Genomic DNA, 22,057 nt, shown 5'->3' with positions numbered 1-22,057 from the left:
AATGAATTAAAGGAGCTGAAAAACACAATATGACAACTTCGTGAAGCATGCACAAGTTTCAACAGCCAAATTGACCAAGCAGAAGAAAGAATATCAGAAGTCGAGGATCAACTCAATGAAATAAAATGAGAAATCAAGATCAGAGAAAAAAGCACAAAAAGAAATAAACAAAGTCTCCAAGAAATGTGGGACTATGTGAAGAGACCTAACCTACGTTTGATAGGCGTACCAGAATGTGATGAAGAGAATGAATCCAAGCTGGAAAATACTCTTCAGGACATTATCCAGGAAAATTTCCCCCACCTAGCAAGACAGGCCAACACTCAAATCCAGAAAGTACAGAGAACACCACAAAGATATTTTGCAAGAAGAGAAACCCCAAGGCACATAATCATCAGATTCACCAGGGTTACCCACAAATGAATGCCCATCAGACTCACAGCAGACCTCTCGGCAGAAACCCTACAAGCCAAAAGAGAGTGGGGACCAATATTCAACATCCTTAAAAAAAAGAACTTTCAACCAAGAATTTCATACCCAGGCAGACTAAGCTTCAAAAGTTAAGGAAAAATAAAATCCTTTGCAAACAAGCAAGTACTCAGAGATTTCATCACTACCAGGCCTACTTTAGTAAAGCTCCTGAAAGAGGCACTACACATATAAAGGAACAACCAGTACCAGCCATTCCAAAAACATACCAAATGCTAAAGAGCATCAACAAAAGGAAGAATCTGCATCAACTAATGAGCAAAACAGCCATCCAGCATCAAAATGTCAGCATCAAATTCACACATTACAATATTAACCCTAAATGTAAATGGGCTAAATGCCCCAATCAAGCAACAGAGACTGGCAAATTGGATAAAAATCCAAAACCTATCGGTGTGCTGTATCCGGGAAACCCATCTCACATGCAAGGATACACAGAGGCTCAAAATAAAGGGATGGAGGAAGATTTACCAAGCAAATGGAGAGCAAAAAATAGCAGGAGTTGCAATTCTTGTCTCTGATAAAATAGACTTTAAAGCAACAAAGATCAAAAGAGACAAAGAAGGACATTACATAATGGTAAAAGAATCAATACAACAAGAAGAGCTAACGATCCTAAATATATATGGACCCAATACAGGAGCATCCAGATATATAGGGCAAGTTCTTAATGACTTCCAAAGAGACTTAGACTCCCACACAATAATAGTGGGAGACTTTAACACTCCACTGTCAATATTAGACAGATCAACCAGACAGAAAATTAACAAGCATATACAGGACTTGAACTCAGACTAGGAACAAGCAAACCTGATAGACATTTACAGAACTCTCCACCCCAAATCCACAGAATATACATTCTTCTCAGCACCACATCACACCTACTTGAAAATTGACCACACAATTGGAAGTAAAGCACTTTTCAGCAAATGCAAAACAACTGAAATCATAACAAACAGTCTCTCAGACCACAGTTCAATCAAGTTAGAACTCAGAATTCAGAAACTATCTCAGAATAGCACAGCTTCATGGAAACTGAACAACTGGCTCTTGAATGTTCACTGGATAAACAATGAAATGAAGGCAGAAATAAAGCAGTTCCTTGAAACCAACGAGAACGAAGATACAACATACCAGAATCTCTGGGACACATTTAAAGCAGTCTCTAGAGGAAAACATATAGCAATAAGTGCCCATATGAGAAGAGTAGAGAGATCCAAAATTGACACCCTAGCATCAAAATTGAAAAAGCTAGAGAAGCAAGATAAAAAAAACTCAAAACCTACCAGAAGACAAGAAATAACTAAGATCAGAGCTGAACTGATGGAGATAGAGACACGAAAAACCCTTCAAAAAAAAGTAAATCCAGGAGCTGGTTTTTTGAAAAGATCAACAAAATAGACAGACCAAGAGACAGATTAATTAAAAAAGAGAGAGAGAATAACCAAACAAATGCAATAAATAACAATAATGGAAAATCACCACAGATTCCACAGAAATTCACACCATTATCAGAGAATATTACAAACAACTCTGTGCACATGAACTAGTAAACCTGGAAGAAATGGATAATTCCTGGACACTTGCCTCCTTCCAAGCCTAAACCAGGAAGAAGTTTAAACCCTGAATAGACCAATAACAAGATCTGAAGTAGAGGCAGCAATTAAGAGCCTACCACACACAAAAAAGCCTAGGTCCAGATGGGTTCACAGCCGAATTCTACCAGACACACAAAGAGGAATTGTTACCATTCCTCCTGAAACTATTCCAAATAATCCAAAACGCGGGAATCCTTTACAAATCATTTTATGAGACCAACATCATCCTGATGAGACCCGGCAGAGACAAGAAAAGAAAACTTCAGGCCAACATCCATAATGAGCATAGATGCAAAAATCTTCAATAAAATACTGGCAAGCCAATTGCAACAGCACATCAAAAAGCTTATCCACCATGATCAAGTAGGATTCACCCTGGGGATGCAAGGCTGGTTCAACATATGCAAGTCTGTAAACATAATTTACCACATAAACAGAACCAAAAACAAAAACCACATGATTATCTCAATTGATGCAGAGAAGGCCTTTGACAAATTCAACAGCCCTTTATGCTAAAAACCCTCAATAAGCTCGGTATTGATGAAATGTATCTCAAAATGATAGAAGCTATTTATGACAAACCAACAGCCAATATCATACCGAATGGGCAAAAACTGGAAGCATTCCCTTTGAAATCCGGCACTAGACAAGGATGCCCTCTTTCACCACTCCTATTCAATATAGTACTGGAAGTTCTAGCCAGAGCAATCAGGCAAGAAAAAGAAATAAAGGGTATTCAAATAGGAAAGGAGGAAGCCAAATAGTCTCTATTTGCAGATGACATGATAGTATATCTAGAAGACCCCATCGTCTCAGCCCAACATCTCCTGAAACTGATAAGCAACTTCAGCAAAGTCTCAGGATACAAAATCAATATGCAAAAATCACAAGCATTCCTATACACCAGTAACAGACTTCAAGAGAGCCAAATGAAGAATGAACTGCCATTCACAATTGCTACAAAGAGAATAAAATACCTAGAAATACAACTCACAAGGAACGTAAATGACCTCTTCAAGGAGAACTACAAACCACTGCTCAATGAAATAAGAGAGGACACAAACAGATGGAGAAACATTCCATGTTCATGGTTAGGAAGAATCAATATTGCAAAAATGGCCATACTGCCCAAAGTCATTTAGAGATTCAATGCTATCCCCATCAAGGGGGATATGACCTTCTTCACAGAACTGGAAAAAACCACCTTAAACTTCATATGGAACCAAAAGAGAGCCTGCATAGCCAAGTCAATTCTAAGTAAAAAGAACACAGCAGGTGGCATCACACTACTGGACTTCAAACTATACTACAAGGCTACAGAAATCAAAACAGCATGGTACTGGTACCAGAACAGAGATATAGACCAATGGAACAGAACAGAGGCATCGGAGGCAACACAATATATCTACAACCATACAATCTTTGATAAACCTGACAAAAACAAGCAATGGGGAAAGGATTTCCTGTTTAATAAATGGTGTTGGGAAAACTGGCTAGCTATGTACAGAAAGCAGAAACTGGACCCCTTCCTGACACCTCACACTAAAATTAACTGCAGATGGATTAAAGACTTAAACATAAGATGTAACACCATGAAAACCCTAGAAGAAAATCTAGGCAAAACCATTCAGGACATAGGAGTAGGCAAGGATTTCATGACCAAAACAGCAAAAGTATTGGCAACAAAAGCCAAAACAGACAAATGGGACCGAATCAAACTACACAGCTTCTGCATGGCAAAAGAAACAGTCGTTAGAGTGAATCAGCAACCAACAGAATGGGAAAAAATGTTTGCAGTTTACCCATGTGACAAAGCGCTGATATCCAGAATTTACAAAGAACTCAAACAGATTTACAGGAAAAAAACAAACATAATCTAGTGCCAGATTTCAAAGGGAATGCTTCCAGTTTTTGCCCATTCAGTATGATATTGGCTGTTGGTTTGTCATAAATCGCTTCTATTACTTTGAGATACGTTCCATGGATACCGAGTTTATTGAGGGTTTTTAGCATAAAGGGCTGTTGAATTTTGTCAAATGCCTTCTCTGCGTCAATCGAGATAATCATGTGGTTTTTGTTTTTGGTTCTGTTTATGTGGTGAATTACGTTGATAGACTTGCCTATGTTGAACCAGCCTTGCATCCCTGGGATGAATCCTACTTGATCATGATGAATAAGTTTTTTGATTTGCTGTTGCAATTGGCTTGCCAATATTTTATTGAAGATTTTTGCATCTATGTTCATCATGAATATTGGCCTGAAGTTTTCTTTTCTTGTTGGGTCTCTGCCGGGTTTTGGTATCAGAATGATGTTGGTCTCATAAAATGATTTGGGAAGGATTCCCTCTTTTTGGATTATTTGGAATAGTTTCAGAAGGAATGGTACCAGCTCCTCTTTGTGTGTCTGGTAGAATTCGGCTGTGAATCCATCTGGACCTGGGCTTTTTTTTTGTGTGGTAGGCTCTTAATTGCTGCCTCGACTTCTGCCCTTGTTATTGGTCTATTCATAGTTTCAGCTTCCTCCTGGTTTAGGCTTGGGAGGACACAGGAGTCCAGGAATTTATCCATTTCTTCCAGGTTTACTAGTTTATGTGCATAGAGTTGTTTGTAATATTCTCTGATGATGGTTTGAATTTCTGTGGAATCTGTGGTGATTTCCCCTTTATCATTTTTTATTGCATCTATTTGGTTGTTCTCTCTTTTCTTTTTAATCAATCTGGCTAGTGGTCTGTCTATTTCGTTGATCTTTTCAAAAAACCAGCTCTTGGATTTATTGATTTTTTGAAGGGTTTTTCGTGTCTCATTCTTCTTCAGTTCTGCTCTGATCTTAGTTATTTCTTGTCTTCTGCTGGGTTTTGAGTTTTTTTGATCTTGCTCCTCTAGCTCTTTCAATTTTGATGATAGGGTGTCAATTTTGGATCTCTCCATTCTCCTCATATGGGCACTTATTGCTATATACTTTCCTCTAGAGACTGCTTTAAATGTGTCCCAGAGGTTCTGGCATGTTATGTCTTCGTTCTCATTGGTTTTGAAAAACTTCTTTATTTCTGTCTTCATTTCATTGTTTACCCAGTCAATATTCAAGAGCCAGTTGTTCAGTTTCCATGAAGCTGTGCAGTTCTGGGTTGGTGTCGGTATTCTGAGTTCTAACTTGATTGCACTATGGTCTGAGAGGCTGTTTGTTATGATTTCAGTTGTTTTGCATTTGTTGAGCAGTGCTTTACTTCCAATTATGTGGTCAATTTTAGAGTAGGTGTGATGTGGTGCTGAGAAGAATGTATATTCTGTGGATTTGGGGTGAAGAGTTCTGTAAATGTCTATCAGGTTTGCTTGCTCCAGGTCTGAGTTTAAGCCCTGGATATCCTTGTTGATTTTCTGTCTGGTTGATCTGTCTAATATTGACAGTGGAGTGTTAAAGTCTCCCACTATTATTGTGTGGGAGTCTAAGTCTCTTTGTAAGTCATTAAGAACTTGCCTTATGTATCTGGGTGCTCCTGCATTGGGTCCATATATGTTCAGGATCGTTAGCTCTTCTTGTTGTATCGATCCTTTTACCATTATGTAATGGCCTTCTTTGTCTCTTTTGATCTTTGTTGTTTAAAGTCTATTTTATCAGAGATGAGAATTGCAACTCCTGATTTTTTTTGCTCTCCATTTGCTTGGTAAATCTTCCTCCATCCCTTTATTTTGAGCCTTTGTGTATCCTTGCATGTGAGATGGGTTTCCTGGATACAGCACACTGATGGGTTTTGGATTTTTATCCAATTTGCCAGTCTGTGTCTTTTGATTGGTGCATTTAGTCCATTTACATTTAGGGTTAATATTGTTATGTGTGAATTTGATACTGCCATTTTGATGCTAGCTGGCTGTTTTGCCTGTTAGTTGATGCAGATTATCATTTTTTTTTTATGCTCTTTAGCATTTGGTATGTTTTTGGAATGGCTGGTACTGGTTGTTCCTATGTGTAGTGCCTCTTTCAGGAGCTCTTGTAAAGCAGGCCTGGTGGTGACAGAATCTCTGAGTACTTGCTTGTTCGCAAAGGATTTTATTTTTTCTTCACTTCTGAAGCTCAGTTTGGCTGGATATGAAATTCTGGGTTGAAAATTCTTTTCTTTAAGGATGTTGAATATTGACCCCCTAACTCTTTTCTGGCTTGCAGTGTTCCTGCCTAGATATCTGCTGTGAGTCTGATGGGCTTCCCTTTGTGGGTGACCCGACCTTTCTCCCTGGTTGCCCTTAGTATTTTCTCCTTTATTTCAACCTTGTTGAATCTGAGGATTATGTGCCTTGGGGTTGCTCTTCTTGCGAATATCTTTGTGGTGTTCTCTATATTTCCTGCATTTGAGTGTTGGCCTGTCTTGCTAGGTGGGGGAAATTTTCCTGGATGATGTCCTGAAGAGTATTTTCCAGCTGGGATTCATTCTCTTCGTCCCCTTCTGGTACACCTATCAAACGTAGGTTAGGTCTTTTCACATAGTCCCAAATTTCTTGGAGACTTTGTTCATTCCTTTTTGTGCTTTTTTCTCTAATTTTGGTTTCTCGTTTTATTTCATTGAGTTGGTCTTCAACATCAGATATTCTTTCTTCTGCTTGGTCAATTCGGCTATTGAAACTTGTGCATGCTTCACGAAGTTCTCACATTGTGTTTTTCAGCTCCTTTAATTCATTCATATTCCTCTCTAACTTATCCATTCTTGTTATCATTTCCTCATATCTTTTTTCAAGTTCCTTAGTTTTTTTGCATTGATTTAATGCATGTTCTTTTAGCTCACAAAAGTTTCTCCTTATCCATCTTCTGAAGTCTAATTCTATCATTTCGTCACAGTCATTCTCCGTCCAGCTTTGTTCCCTTGCTGGTGAGGAGTTTTGGTCCTTTCTAGGAGGCGAGGTGTTCTGGTTTCGGGTGTTTTCCTCCTTTTTTCACTGGTTTCTTCCCATCTTTGTGGATTTATCTGCTTGTCGTCTGTGTAGTTGCTGACTTTTCGATTGGGTCTCTGAGTGGACACCCAGATTGTTTCTGTTACTTGGTTTTCCTTCTACCAGTCTAGCCCCTTCGCTGTACGACTGCTGAGGTCCACTCCTGGCCCTGCTTGTCTGGGGTGCACCTCTAGCAGCTGTGGCACAGCGAGGGATGCTACCAGTTTCTTTTTCTGCTATCTTTGTCCCAGGATGATGCCTGCCAAATGTCAGTCTTTTGGATATAGGGGGGTCAGGGTGCTGCTTGAGGAGACAGTCTGTACTTTATAGGAGCTCACTTGCTGAGCTGAGAGCTCTGTTGTTCATTCAGGGCTGTTAGGCTGCCATGTTTGATTCTGCTGCAACAGAGCTCATTAAAAAACCCTTTTTTTCTCAAATGCTCTGTGTTGGGGGGTTCGGGCTTTATTTTTGGATGTTCATTGAGGTGTCCTGCCCAGCTAGGAGGCAGACTAGCTACTGTTTGTCTGCCGAGGCTCCGCCCATCTGTTGTGTCATTCACCCTATTGCTGCAGGCTCTGCTGTTCTGCTCTGGTTTCCGCCACGCCCTGCAGCAGAGTCTCTCTGTTGTAGCAGGTTGCCTCGGCAATGGCAGGCTGTGTCAGCAGTGGGCGTGTATCTCAGTAGTGACGCGTTGCCTCGGCAATGGCTGGCTGCGTCAGCAGTGGGCGTGTATCTCAGTTGGGGCGGGTTGCCTCGGTAATGTTGGACGCCCCTCCTCCACAGAGCATCTCAGACCGTCTGAATGGGGATTGTTTGGAATTGCGGTTTTGTTCGTCCAATTGGGCTACCCCAAATGCTCTGTCCCTGCAATTCCCTGGGCTAGCCCACTGTCCAAGTCTCGTTCAGTCTCAAGTCCAGCCCTCTCAAGTCTCAGGTTGCCGGTTCAACAGGGCACCCGGACAAGTGCGCCCTGTGGGAAGCGCTGGGTGGGGCCGGCCACCGCCACGCTGGCTGCCGGCTTCGCCAGGCAGAGGTACTGCCTGGTGTCCCGCGTCTCCTTTATACTTGGGAGTTTCCCCATTCTGTGGGCAACAAAGATCAGTCTGGAAATGCAGCTCTGACTCACCTCTCCACGGATTCAAAGAGAGCTCCAATCCTGGGTTGTTCTCACAGCGCCATCTTGAGTCCTCTCAAAATAGGAACACTTTTACACTGCTGGTGGGAGTGTAAATTAATTCAACCATTGTGGAAGACAGTGTGGCAATTCCTCAAGGACCTAGGAATAGAAATTCCATTTGACCCAGCAATCCCATTACTGGGTATATATCCAAAGCACTATAAATCGTTCTACTATAAGGACACATGCACACTAATGTTCATTGCAGCACTGTTTACAATAGCCAAGACCTGGACGCAACCCAAATGCCCATGGATGATAGACTGGACAGGGAAAATGTGGCACATATACACCATGGAATATTATGCAGCCATCAAAAATGATGAGTTCGTGTCCTTCATAGGGACATGAATGAACCTGGAGACCATCATTCTCAGCAAACTGACACAAGAACAAAAAATGAAATACTACATGTTCTTACTCATAGGCAAGTGTTGAACAATGAGAACATATGGACACAGGGAGGGGAGCACTACACACTGAGCTCTGTTGGGGGGAACTCGGGAGGTACATCAGGGGTGGGGAGTTGGGGAGAGATAGCATGGGGAGAAATCCCAGATATAGGAGAAGGAGAGGAAGGCAGCAAATCATACTGCCACATGTGTACCTATGCAACTATCTTGCATGTTCTTCACATGTACCCCCAAACCAAAAATGCAATAAAAAAAAGAAAGAAAAACAAATAAGGTGATGTGGATTTCTTTTCACAATGTTTGGCTTTGGGTCTAATGGTCTAATCATTTAAGATTCTTAACATCTTGTCAACTACTTTCCGGAAATTTTGTGTCAATTTAATCTCATGGCAATTATGAATACAGTGCCAATTACTTTTTTCATTATTTTATTGTGATTAAAAACACAACATGAGGTTATCTCATCAATATATTTTTAAGTACAATACATTATTGTTGACTGTACAATGTATAGCGGATCTCTAGAGCTTATCCATCTTACTTGACTGCAGCTTTATGCACATTGACTAGTAACTCATTTTCCTTCTCTACATTCCCTGGCAACCACCCTTACATGCTTTAATTCTACGAATTTCACTATTTTAGATACCTCATATAGGTGAAATAATGCAGCATTTGTCTTTCCCTGTCTGGCTTATTTCATTTAGCATAATATCCTACAGGTTCATCCATGTTGTTCCATATTTCAGAATTTCCTGCTTGAAATAGTTGTCACAGTTTATATCTACTCGTATTATGTATCTCTTAATTTTTAAGTAATTATTTTAATGGTATTATCTTTTAACTTTTGGGGGTTTTTTTTTTGAGACAGGATCTTGCTATTTTGCCCAGACTATTCCCTAACTCCTGGCTTCAAGTGATCCTCCTGCCTCAGCCTCCCAAGTAGCTGGGAATACTGGTGTGTGCAGCTATGCCTAGCTTTTGTGCTTTTACCTTTATGCCAGAACTAAAAAGGATTTGCCCATCATCATTACAGTAATGAAGTAATCTGTATTTGTCTATATATCTACCTTTACAATGAGTTTCTTGCTTTCCTATGATATTGTGTTACTCTTGTTTCAACTTGAATAACCCACTTCAGCATTTCTTATAAGGCAGGTATAGTAGTGATAATCTTTATGTTACCTGTAAACAGGTTTGTTGGGTAGTGTTCTTTATTGGCAGTTTTCTATCAGCAGTTTTGATTATTGTCCCAGTTTTTTTTGCCCTCAATGTTTGTGCTGAAAATAGTACTAATAGTCTTATGAAGTTTCCCTTACATTGACAAATCACTTTTTTCTTGCTTCTTTCAAAATTCTCTTTTTGTCTTTGATTTTTGACAATTTTATTATAATGTGTTTTGGTATAAATTTTGCAAAGCAGTCTTTTTTGGTTTGGTGTTTATTTGTTTTCAGGCTTCTTGGATATGGATGTCCACTTCCTTTCCCGGATTTGAGAAGTTTTCAGTCATTATTTCTGTGAATAAGTTTTCTGGTCTTTTCTTTCTCTCTTCTTCTAGGCCTCTACTAATGTTTATATTATTTTGTCTTACATGATCCATAATTCCCGTAAGCTTTCTTCAATCCTTTTCACTCTTGTTTTCTTTTTTTTTTTTTTGAGATGGAGTTTCACTCTTGTTACCCAGGCTGGAGTGCAATGGCACGATCTCAGCTCACCACAACCTCCGCCTCCTGGGTTCAGGCAATTCTCCTGCCTCAGCCTCCTCAGTAGCTGAGATTACAGGCGTGCGCCACCATGCCCAGATAATTTGTATTTTTAGTAGAGACAGGGTTTCACCATGTTGACCAGGATGGTCTTGATCTCTTGACCTCGGGATCCACCTGCCTCGGCCTCCCAAAGTACTGGGATTACAGGCATGAGCCACTGCATCCAGCCTGAATTATTTTCAGTGACTGTACTTAAAGTTCACCAGTCATTTCTTTTCCTAGATCTAGTCTGCTCTTGAGCTCCTCTACTAAATTTTTCAATTCAGTTATTGTGTTCCTCAGCTCCATGATTTCTTTTTGGTAGTTTAAAAAATATTTTCCAAATCTTTCCTGAAATTCTTACTTTACTAATGCATTGTTCTCTTGACCTTGGTGAGAATCTTTGACTTTCAGTTTGAATTTTCTGTCAGGTGAATCATATAACTCTGTTTCATTAGGGTTGGTCTCTAAAAATGTATCTGCTTTTCTTTTTTGAAACATCTTTCCCTACATTTTATTCTTGATTCTCTGTATTGATGTCTGTACTTTAGAAAAAGTAGGCACCTCTTCAAGTCTTCACAGACTGACTTCGTAGAGGAGAAGACCCCACAAATTAGTCCAGCCACATATTCTGGGGTCCTTACCAACTCTTCCCTCCCCAAGAAGGCCACTGTGGCTTATGCCAGCTCACTCTTTGATGAGCTAGGGTTGAGGAAGAGCTATAGTGTCTGCCATGCCAAGCTACCACCTTCATTTTCTCCCAGGTTACTGATATATGCATGACTCAGTAGGGTTCTAGGACTGATGAGTCAGATGTTCATACTTGGGCAGCCCTGGAGAAGCTGAGATACTGGACACATTGATTAAGTTTTCTATTCCCAAAGGGAAGCTGATGGAAACTTTTCATCTGCTTGCTGTGTGCTGAGCAGGGGAAGTATCCATGGCATCTATCAGCCTAAGCCATCACCTTTGTTTTTCTAAAGGTGGCTAGACTGTGCTGGAAACTTCAGAGTTCCAAGTATGGCAAGACAGAAACCAGTCCTCTGGGGAACCCCCTCAGAAAAGTTGGAGTACTGGATGCACAAATCAGTACCTTCTCTCCCCTGGGTGAAGCTGAGGGCTAGAGAGTTTCTTCCTAATTATGTGGTACTGAGAAGAGTTTTTGGTCAGAGCTTATTCTATATTTCCCTACTAGCTTTGGTAAATGTAGTTTTGCATTATCTCGTGGTGTAGTAAACTTTCAATTTGTTTCTGATTTCTCAGAAGGAAAAATTTCCATGAATTTTTGCTTAATTACTGTGTTTGTTGGAAGAAGGAGGGTCCAGGGCTTCTTACTCCACCATGTGGCTGTTGTACTCCTCCATCACAATGCTATTCCTACCTATCTTTATCACTCCCAAATATTATATTTTTATTTATCCAATATTTGCTAATTAACTAGATGAAAATAACATTTACTTATTTTTACATTTTATCCTATACGATTATGCAGTCATTTTTTTGTTTCAGGTCAAATGTATATGTACTTTTGGTTTAAGTGTGCTAAGCCAGATCAGAGCAAAAGAGTGATCACAGTTTTTGAGTTAGACCTACACAGGTGTGCTTGAATTTGTTGTGAGCTTATAAGATGATACTCCAAAGATTGGCACTCTGACATGCTGAGTACTTTGAAATGGAAAACATTGGAAGGGCCTCAGAAGCAAAGTTTCTCTTTGACTTTCTTCTATCCAGCTGTCTCTGACCCTTCTTTATCCCCTAGGCATGCCATAGAAACCAGAATTCCTCTTTCTAAAGGCTAATTATAGAAACTAGAAATATTACTCTAAGTTTACTCTATTTTTCCATGTAATCTGGCCATAAAGAAATTCTCTGACCTAGTTCTCTGATAGTAGATCATAAGAGCCTCATCCTAGAATGGGTCTTGCCCTCTACTCAGAAGGAAGGACTGCTGCACACAGAGGCCAAGATTGGAACAAACAGGTCCTGCTGGGTACGACCCCCACCCCAGTCTGTACCTTTCAATTACACTCTTTGGTCCAATCACAGTCCTACATGGCTTTCCATTCTCTATACAATCTAATCATAAAAATGGACAGTTTTCCTTGAGTCTTTGGGTTTTTACTTCCGAAATTTCCATGTCATAGAAAACTTTAGTTTGTTTTGCTTTTCTGTAAATTTGTTATGCTTTTCTCTTGTTAACCTGTCTTTTGTTATAAGAGTGTAGCTATAACCCATATGATAGATGACAAAATGTATCACGTCTTTCTGCACCTACAAATTGTACCTGTCACTTAGTAGTTGCATCACATTGGGTGCTCCAACTGTCAGTTTCCATGGACTCTAGAATCAGAGGGCATAGATTCAGGTATGAGCTTTTGCACTTACACATTCTGTTACCTTGGATAAGATATTTAAACTCTTTAAACTTTTTCTTAATCAGAATACTCCAGAGATAGTACTGCTCTGGGGAAACTGACTGAGACAATATATGTATCCGGCTTAACAGAGCTTCTGATTGCACCACTGCACTTCAGCCTGGGCAGCAGAACAAGACCTTGTCTCTCCTGCCACCCTACCTCCCCCAAAAAGAAAGAAAGAGCTTGGGCTCATGGTAGGGTAATGCCTGGAAGGCTCAATATGTGTTGACTGCACTGTCTATTTTGGACAGTGACTATAAATTAAGAATAAATTATTATATGTACAAAGTATGTGTGGCACATTTCAGTCATTCAAAAAGTGTTATTTAAGTAACTTGTAAAGTAGTGTGGAAAGTCATTATTCCAAATGTCATATTTTTGACCTAGAAGGGTTTTTCAGTTTTGCACAGGAAGCACTAAAGTTCATACAGGGCATAATGTCTGGTCTGAACTGTGGACAGCTTGACTTCTGTCTGTGTGATGTAGAAGAAGGTAGTATAATAGATATGTTACTCTGACCACTAAAACCCCTACCTTCTCCTGTAACCTGCTACCTGGAGACAGCATCTACTGAACACTTCCATTAACCTCTAATTTCTTTCACTTGCTTTAGAAGTGAATTTTCCTTTATCCATCTCCTAGCTACACCAGAGGCAGAGGCAGGAGGGTAGTACCCAGAACAGCTAACCATCTCTCCTCTCCTCACTCACCTCCTAAAAGATCTTTTCAACCCAAGGAAGTTCCTTCTCATGGTTCAGTCACCTTCAACACCACTTAATTGCTCATTTGGAGATAGAGTTGTCTTGCTCTGTCGCCCAGGCTGGAGTGCAGTGGCACAATCTTGTCTCACTGCAAACTCTGCCTCACAGGTTGAAGCAATTTCCATGTGTCAGTCTCCCAAGCAGCTGAGATTACAGGTGTCCGCTTCCACACCTGGCTAATTTTTGTATTTTAGTAGAGACAGGGTTTCACCATGTTGGCCAGGTTGGTCTTGAACTCCTGACCTCAGGTGATCTGCTGGCCTCAGTCTCCCACAGTGCTGGATTACAGGAGTGAAGCACTGTGCTAGGCCTAAGTAGAGATTCTTAAATCTGCCCCAGGCCAGTGGTCTCAGACCCTTTTCAGGCCTGATTGTTGCAGAGTCACAAGCTCCAGGGCATTAGGGAGGGTAATGGGACCCAAAAACATAAACAACCTTCTCCTGGGGCCAGGCTGTGCTGTACCTTCTTCCTCACCCTATGCAAACATCTGCTGAGCTTCTTACTCCCTCCTGTGCTGAGAGCTGACTCTCCTAAGGACTGTAGGAATCTTCCATTTTACCATTCTAGCAGTGAGTATTTTTATTTCTGTTTGTATGTCAGGACTGGAAGTTTCCAGAAGGCCCTTTAACTGTCCAATGGGACAGTTAAAGCAAATACACCTATGGAGACACAGAACCTGGCATACTTGACTAATGAAAGCAAATTCCTGGAAGCAGAGAAATAGGCCACAAGTGAGACTGGCAGTGTCAACAAAGGTCTATAAATTAAGTGATCAAGGAGTAAAAAACAATGGCTATAACCAGACAAGATCTCTAAGCATAAACTACAGTCTAGAGAGGTCTGAATGGGAAGGAGCCCCTGGAGCTTCTATTAGATGGAAGGACTTGGTCCACAGCAATTTGCTACTGCATTTTGTTCAAACCCAGTTTTCTCAGTCTGTCAACTCAGTGTGTATGCACATGGCAGACATGCTGCAGGCTGTAGTTATGCTTCTGAATTGTTGTCTTCATTCAAAGAGACTGTCTTCCACCAAAGGGATTTCTTCCTTGTTGTCTTCCCCATGATCAGCCAGTGCTTAACCAAGTTTATGATACACTTCAGAGATTGGAGAGTCTGCAGACCAATAGACAAGTTTTTCTCATTGTCATTGATCACACCTGCTGGGCAGTCCAGACGGAGGGAGCCCAGTGTGATCACTAGGTGCTCAATCTGGCCCACAACTTTGAGATGCCGGGGTAGAGAAAGCTTTTCTCCTTCATGCTTGTGGGATTTGACATGCTCCTTGAGTCCCAATCTATCCACACAGGCCGAAGCTTAGAAATTGCAAAATATCTCAAGCACTGGTCTTAGGTTTTACAAGATTAGAAATTAAGGCTTAAGAGTCATGCAGCTGGAGGCTACAAAAATCTGCTTCTGCCCAAGTTGATCCTGGGAGACAATCACTGTTATAAAACCTAAGACCAGTGTTTGAGTTATTTTGCAGACCCTGCACTTGAAGGATCAGCTGAAACCACCCAGATAAATAAAATGGTTCATCTGATATTGTGTCCCCCATTCAGGAATTGACTCAGTGCAAGAAGACAGCTTTGACTCCCTGTGATCTTATCTCTGACTCAAATGATCAGCACTCTTGACTTACTAGGAAGCAGCATCACTGTCTTGGGTAAATACCTGAGATTTGCTATCTCATGGCCACTAAAAACTAGGACACAGATACACAAGAGTGAGGTTAAAAGAAGTTTAACAGGCAAAAGAAAGAGTAAAGCTCTCTCTGCTGCACAGAGAGGGGCTCCTGAAGAAACGGGTTGCCGCTTCAGCAGTGAAATGTGGAAGGTTTTATAGATGAGCTTGAGGAGGTAGCGTCTGATTCATGTAGAGCAGGAAAGATTGGTCAGACCAGCTGTGTCATTGACATAGTGGGAGAAAAACTGGTTAGGACTAGGTGTGCTATTTGCACAATGTGTGAAGAAGCTGGTTACCTCCTTCCTAATCTTTTATTATACAGATGGTTCTCTACCTGTCCTGTGCCATGTTGCCAGTTCCTTTACTGTACTTTGGTGTGTTATTGAGAACACTGATCTGATAATCATCTGGGATTTGCTGAGGCATTTATGAATCTTCCTTATAAACCTGTAGATCTCAAACATCCAGCTTGCGAGTCATCAGAGAGGTTTATTCCTTTGAGAGCATCAAATCCTCAATTAATGATTCTTGCTTTCATCCCTCTAGTATTTGCCATGGGAGCTCCTTTTATTCTTTAATTTGAAATTCAGTAATTTTTTTTCTTCATTGACAGAGTTTCTCCCCTCACAAAACTGTTCTTTTTTTTTTTTTTTTTTTTTTTTTTGGGACGGAGTTTTGCTCTGTCACCAGGCTGGAGTGCAGTGGCGGCAATCTTGGCTCACTGCAACCTCTGCCTCCTGGGTTCAAGCGATTCTTCCGCCTCAGCCTCCTGAGTAGCTGGGACCACAGGTGCGTGCCACCACACCTGGCTAATTTCTTTTTTTGGATTTTTAGTAGAGACAGGGTTTCACCATGTTGGCCAGGATGGTCTCAATCTCTTGACCTCGTGATCCGCTCACCTCGGCCTCCCAAAGTGCTGGGATTACAGGCGTGAGCCACCGCACCCGGCACACAAAACTGTTCTTTAAGTCATAAATGTAGCCAGTCATAAATACATAAACGTTAACCTTCGGGTTGGAACTTTGTCTCTTGCAGTTTAAGGTAATGGCTATTGTAGCCCATCTGAGTTTTCTTCACTCTTATACTCGTAATTCTGGAGTTTCTTCAGATTGTGGTGTATTTCAATGTGCTCCTATGTAAGATGAAGAATTAACTACTAAAATTACATTTTCAACATACAAAAAAGAAAAGAAAAGAAGACAGAGCCTCCATTTGAGCTAGCCCTTTTCTATTGGCATAGCTGTCAGCGTTCATCAGTGCAAGCTTCCAGCTTGCTTAGTTATGTCTGCAGTTCAACTTCTCAGGCTGCTCCTTGTTAGAAAAAAAGTGATTTTGGGGGCTGCTTTTTGTTAAAATGGAAAATTCTGCCTATGATTCTGTTGTCCTTACTATCTGCCTAAATAATTTATTTCTATCACCTGTATCACTGGCTTCCTCCCACCCACCGAGTTGTCCTTAAAAACTGCTTCCAGAATGCTCTGAGAGACTGATTTGAGTTTTGACTAAAACTCTGGACTCCCACACAGCTGGCTCTGCATGAGTTACTTTTCCTCTATCGCAACTTACCTGTCTTGATAGCTTGGCTCTGTCTAGGCATTAGGCAAGGTGAATCTGTTGGGTAGCTATGTTCTCACTGCTACAACTTTTGTAAAGGTGATTTCAGTCATGCTACCATCAGTGTAGGCCTCACCTGGGAGATTGTTAGAAATGCAGAATCCTGGACCCAGTGAATATGAATGTGCAGTTTAAAAAGATCTCCAGGTAATTTATAGGTGCATTAAAGTTTTAGAACTACTGCTGTAGGTGACATGAATTCTTGATAAATTATTTTCTGATTTTCATTCTGAGGTTCCCTGGGCTGCACAAATGCGTGTGTGGATAAGGGTTGAGGAAAAGAAACACCGGTGTTTCTCTTTACACGTTTGAATTTGATGTTTGCTTGCACATTTCAATATTATATATTTTTATATGTAAAAATATATAATTTTTAAAATATATTTTTAAAAATGGAGCAGTTATTCTTAGAGTGAAACTTTCGTATTCACCTAGAAAATCCATTTCAACTATCTGAGTTAATTTACCAACAGTACCCAGAAGAGGGCGCTGCAATGCCCCCCTTTTTTTTGGTGGGTTCACCTGTGTACTGAAGTCAGAAAGTAATTGGTAAAATGTTTAAATCCACATTATTTCATTGGATGTACCAATACTTGTATTTGCTAGGTAGATATTCTTTACTGTATAGATTAGTAAAGAGGAAGACTGAACTCTTTCCCAACTCCCAAATTCGGGCTTCTTTCACAATCTGTGGTACTGCTGCGGGCTGTTATAATACCAGAAATACCAGGATATATGGAGAAGAACTGAAGCAAAATGCTGTCTTCTAAGTAATTTTGCCTACGGCTGGGCTTAATTCTTAAAAAGGTAGTTCTGCTCTTAGTTGAGTGGTCTGGCTAAATTCAAGTAGATTAAACCAATATTTATTGTGTTGCTTTGCTAGGAGCCTTTTAGCTGCTTTCAACACAATGTTATCCACATTGCTTAGACTTTGAAAACTTAAATAAAATATTCTGTTATGTGTTTGCAAGAATTTTGAGGGTGAGTTAATGTCAAGGTAACTGAACAAGGTTTTATACATGTGTAGGATGAACAAGACTGCCTTGATGTTCCCCTCAACTTGACTAAACAGACAGATTTCTTCCTGACTACAGATCCTTTACTTAGATTTACTTTAGAAATCTTCCTGAAAAAAGTTTTGCAGTTTACCCATCTGACAAAGGGCTGATATCCAGAATTTACAAAGAACTCAAATGGATTTACAGGAAAAAAACAAACAAGCCCATTCAAAAGTGGGCAAAGGATATGAACAGACACTTTACGAAAGAAGACATATATGAGGCCAACAATCATATGAAAAAATGCTCATCGTCACTGGTCATCAGAGAGATGCAAATCAAAACCACATTGAGATACCATCTCACGCCAGTTAGAATGGCGATCATTAAAAAATCTGGAGACAACAGATGCTGGAGAGGATGTGGAGAAAAAGGAACACTTTTACACTGTTGGTGGGAGTGTAAATTAGTTCAACCATTGTGGAAGACAGTGTGGCGATTCCTCAAGGCCTTAGAAATAGAAATTCCATTTGACCCAGCAATCCCATTACTGGGTATATATCCAAAAGACTATAAATCGTTCTACTATAAGGACACATGTACACGAATGTTCATTGCAGCACTGTTTACAATAGCAAAGACCTGGAATCAACCCAAATGCCCATTGATAATAGACTGGATTGGAAAAATGTGGCACATATACACCATGGAATGTTATGCAGCAATCAGAAATGATGAGTTCGTGTCGTTTGTAGGGACATGGATGAATCTGGAGAATGTCATCCTCAGCAAACTGACACAAGAACAGAAAATGAAACACCGCATATTCTCACTCATAGGTGGGGGATGAAAAATGAGAACACATGGACACAGAAAGGGGAGTACTAGACACTGGGGTCTATTGGGGGGAAAAGGGGAGGGCCAGTGGGAGGGGGAGGTGGGGAGGGATAGCCTGGGGAGAAATGCCAAATGTGGGTGAAGGGGAGAAGGAAAGAAAAGCACACTGCCATGTGTGTTCCTACGCAACTGTCTTACATGCTCTGCTCATGTACCCCAAAACCTAAAATCCAATAAAAAAATTAAAAAAAAAAAAATCTTCCCACTATAAATTCTTTCTTCTTATTTAATATTTAAATCTTTCTCTAGCCTTTATCAGTTTTACGGCCCAGAAATACCTTTCTCAAAAAACTGGGTGCCATTTCCTTGAAAAATAATAATCAAGAAAAATAGTTCCCTCATCTCCCCATCTCTGTGGGAGGGTAGGACTCTTACTTCCATATGTGCCCGTTAGCAAATACAAATGGCCTCATCATGTTGACCCACCTTCCCCACTAACATTCTCCAGGACTTTTTCACTAGCATATGCCAGGCTTTACAAACTGTCCTGCCTTTTGTTCAACAGAGTTGAATACAGTCTCCCTTCCCTATTGAAACAGGCTTGACCCTATTGCAACAATTTTGAATAAAGTCGTCCTTGACTATTTAACTTTGTTCAATGCAAATCTTCTTTGAGAATAACCTACAGAGATGCAAATACAATAAGGTTGTTGTATTAGTTACGTGCATACTGCAGGCATTCCTTACGTCTCATTATTAGAAAATAATAAGTGTAATTGAGAAATATGGATATTTTTCCTCTACACTTGAAACCACTGAAAAGTAAACCTATAAACAAAGTAACCCCTGTTCAGTGTCTTTCCCTTATATCTTCCTAAAATACATTATTCTACCATTCTTCCCACTTCAACGGCCAGTGTCTCATTTGCTGACTTTTCTTGTGTTTTCCTCTAAATGTGAAAATAAGATTTTATTCTTGGCTCTGTGAAGCCTGGCCATGAAGTAACAAACTTACTTTTGATTTTACAGGCTCATAGATGGGACTTGCCTAGTCTCAGATGAGACTTTGGACTGTGGACTTTTTAGTTAATGCTGAAATGCGTTAAGATTTTGAGGGCCTGTTGGGAAGGCATGATTGGTTTTGAAATGTGAGGACATGAGATTTGGGAGGGGCCAGGGATGGAGTGATAGGGCTTAGCTCTGTGTCCCCAATCATATCTCATCTTGAGTTGTAGCTCCCACAATTCCAATGTGTCATGGGAAGGACCCGATGGGAGGTAATTGAATCATGGGGCAGGTCTTTCCTGTGCTGTTCTCATCATAGTGAATAAGTCTCATGAGATCTGATGGTTTTATAAAGCAGAGTTTCCCTGTACAAGTTCTGTTTTGGTTACTGCCATGTACGATGTGCCTTTTGCTTTCTGCCATGATTGTGAGGCCTCTCCAGCCATGTGAAAATGTGAGTCTATTAAACATCTTTTTCTTTATAAATTACTCAGTCTTGAGTACGTCTTTATCATGAGCAGTTGGACTAACAGAGTATGGTACTAGAATAAGACATATAGACCAATGGAACAGAATAGAGAACCCAAAAATTAATCCATGTATCTACAGTCAACTGATTTTTGACAAACATATCAAAAACACTCATTGTGGACAGGACAGTCTCTTCAATAAATGTTTCTGGGAACACTGGATATCCATATGCAGAAGGTACTACTTCTAAAATGTGATCAAGGCTGTTTCGTGATCATGTAAGAAAATTTTAATCTTACTATATCCAGTGGTGCAGGATATATATGTGTATTTTTTTATTTGCATGTGGCAACAAATTATAAGTTACATTGAAGGATGATTATAGGTTTCTATGTCACAGCTAAAAACAATCGTAACACTGACAAAAAGTCATCTGCATTTTAAAAATAATTAATAATATTATTTTAGAATAGTTGTGGAAAAATCGAGGGCAAGTGCAGAATTCTCATTTATCATTTCTTCCTCCTACACAATTTCCCTTGTTATTAATGTCTCCCATTAGTGTTGTACAATTTGTCTGGATGAACAAATACCGATACATTATGAGTAAGTCCATCTTTCAGGGTTCCAGCTTTCTGTTGTATATTCTGTGGGTTTGACAAATGTATGAGATGTATCTGAAGCAGCCTCGTTGCCTGGGGTAAAAACCAAGATTCTTGGTCTCAAGGCCAAGGAAGTTGAGGTCTTGGACACACACAGAGTGAGTTTGGAGCAGGAGTCAAATAGGCAAAAGGAAAAACAGGTCTCTATTACAAAGAGGGGTCCTGAGCCTACTGCTAAGTTGTAGTAAAAATGTCAGTGTTTTTATAAATGAGCTAGTGAGGAAGGGGCTTGTGAGCAGGGGATGTCTTATCCTCCTAGGGCCCCAGGGTTTAGTTGGAACCAGGTGTACTACATGAACAGAGCAGTCTTTTTTTTTTTTTTGAGACGGAGTTTCGCTCTTCTTACCCAGGCTGGAGTGCAATGGCGCGATCTCGGCTCACCGCAACCTCCGCCTCCTGGGTTCAGGCAATTCTCCTGCCTCAGCCTCCCGAGTAGCTGGGATTACAGGCACGCGCCGCCATGCCCAGCTAATTTTTTGTATTTTTAGTAGAGACAGGGTTTCACCATGTTGACCATGATGGTCTTGATCTCTTGACCTCGTGATCCACCCGCCTCGGGCTCCCAAAGTTCTGGGATTACAGGCTTGAGCCACCGCGCCCGGCCCCGAGCAGTCTTTTATCAGCTCTTATCCCATTCCCTGACCACATAGACTCTTAGTCCGTGTTTTTTGGTCCTGCTTATCTGGGAGGGAGAGTTTCTGCTTCTGTTCCCCTACATCTTGCAGCTGCAGGCATCTTGGTACGCCTAAAGGGAAAGGAACGTGCTTATTATGACCTACTGTTTTACTGGGGTCCACCGTGTAAGTGTGAAGCTTGGTGATTTACCCGGGAGACTACCTGAACCCGCCCCAGTCCTTCTGTGTCTGAGCTGTCTTATTTGTGTTTTACTGTCTGCTCTTTCAGGCTGCTTGTTGTTAGAAGTGATTTCTTTGAGTTGCATGAGGTTAGAAAGGGAGCTATTTTTGAGCTGCTTTTTGTTAAGTTTTCTACCTGAGACTCGTTTTACCCTGTCAACCGAAATGATTTCTTTCCGCTCCTATAACATATCCACCATTACACATGGAATAGTTTCATCACCTAAAACGCTCCTGTGCCCCAGGGTGGGAATCGGCTCTGGGTCGAGGCCTCCACTGGGTTCCCCCTAATCCCTGGGCTCTGCCTCCAAATGAGGGACATGGGACAAGGGCATCCTCTGTGTCCTTATCACCAGAAAAGGGATCCACCAGACCCGGACTTGCGCTCCCAGTTGGAGGACGGTCACGTCCCTGCTG

At 40.8% G+C, this 22,057-nt stretch overlaps 1 protein-coding gene across 4 annotated transcripts in view; it reads right to left on the bottom strand.

Moving 5' to 3' along the window:
* Positions 1-22,057, bottom strand: part of LOC144577747 (killer cell lectin-like receptor subfamily B member 1) — a 49,269-nt gene that overhangs the window by 26,792 nt on the left and 420 nt on the right. For 2 of the 4 annotated variants that reach the window (XM_078337974.1, XM_078337975.1), the window contains exon 2: positions 8,130-8,279. The exons of 1 other annotated variant lie outside the window; for it this stretch is intronic. Coding sequence is in view for 1 of the 3 variants with exons in the window: in XM_078337973.1 (XP_078194099.1) it covers positions 21,413-21,531 (119 nt within the window). In the remaining 2 variants the exon portion in view is untranslated. Of the gene's footprint in view, positions 1-8,129; positions 8,280-18,437; positions 21,532-22,057 lie in introns of those variants that run through there. One more of the 4 variants, XM_078337973.1, reaches the window with a different exon arrangement.

The sequence above is a fragment of the Callithrix jacchus genome, chromosome 9 (assembly GCF_049354715.1).
Source record: "Callithrix jacchus isolate 240 chromosome 9, calJac240_pri, whole genome shotgun sequence".
Lineage (NCBI taxonomy): Eukaryota > Metazoa > Chordata > Mammalia > Primates > Cebidae > Callithrix > Callithrix jacchus.
Note: the sequence above shows the minus strand (reverse complement) of the source record. Positions and strands in the feature narration are given on the sequence as shown.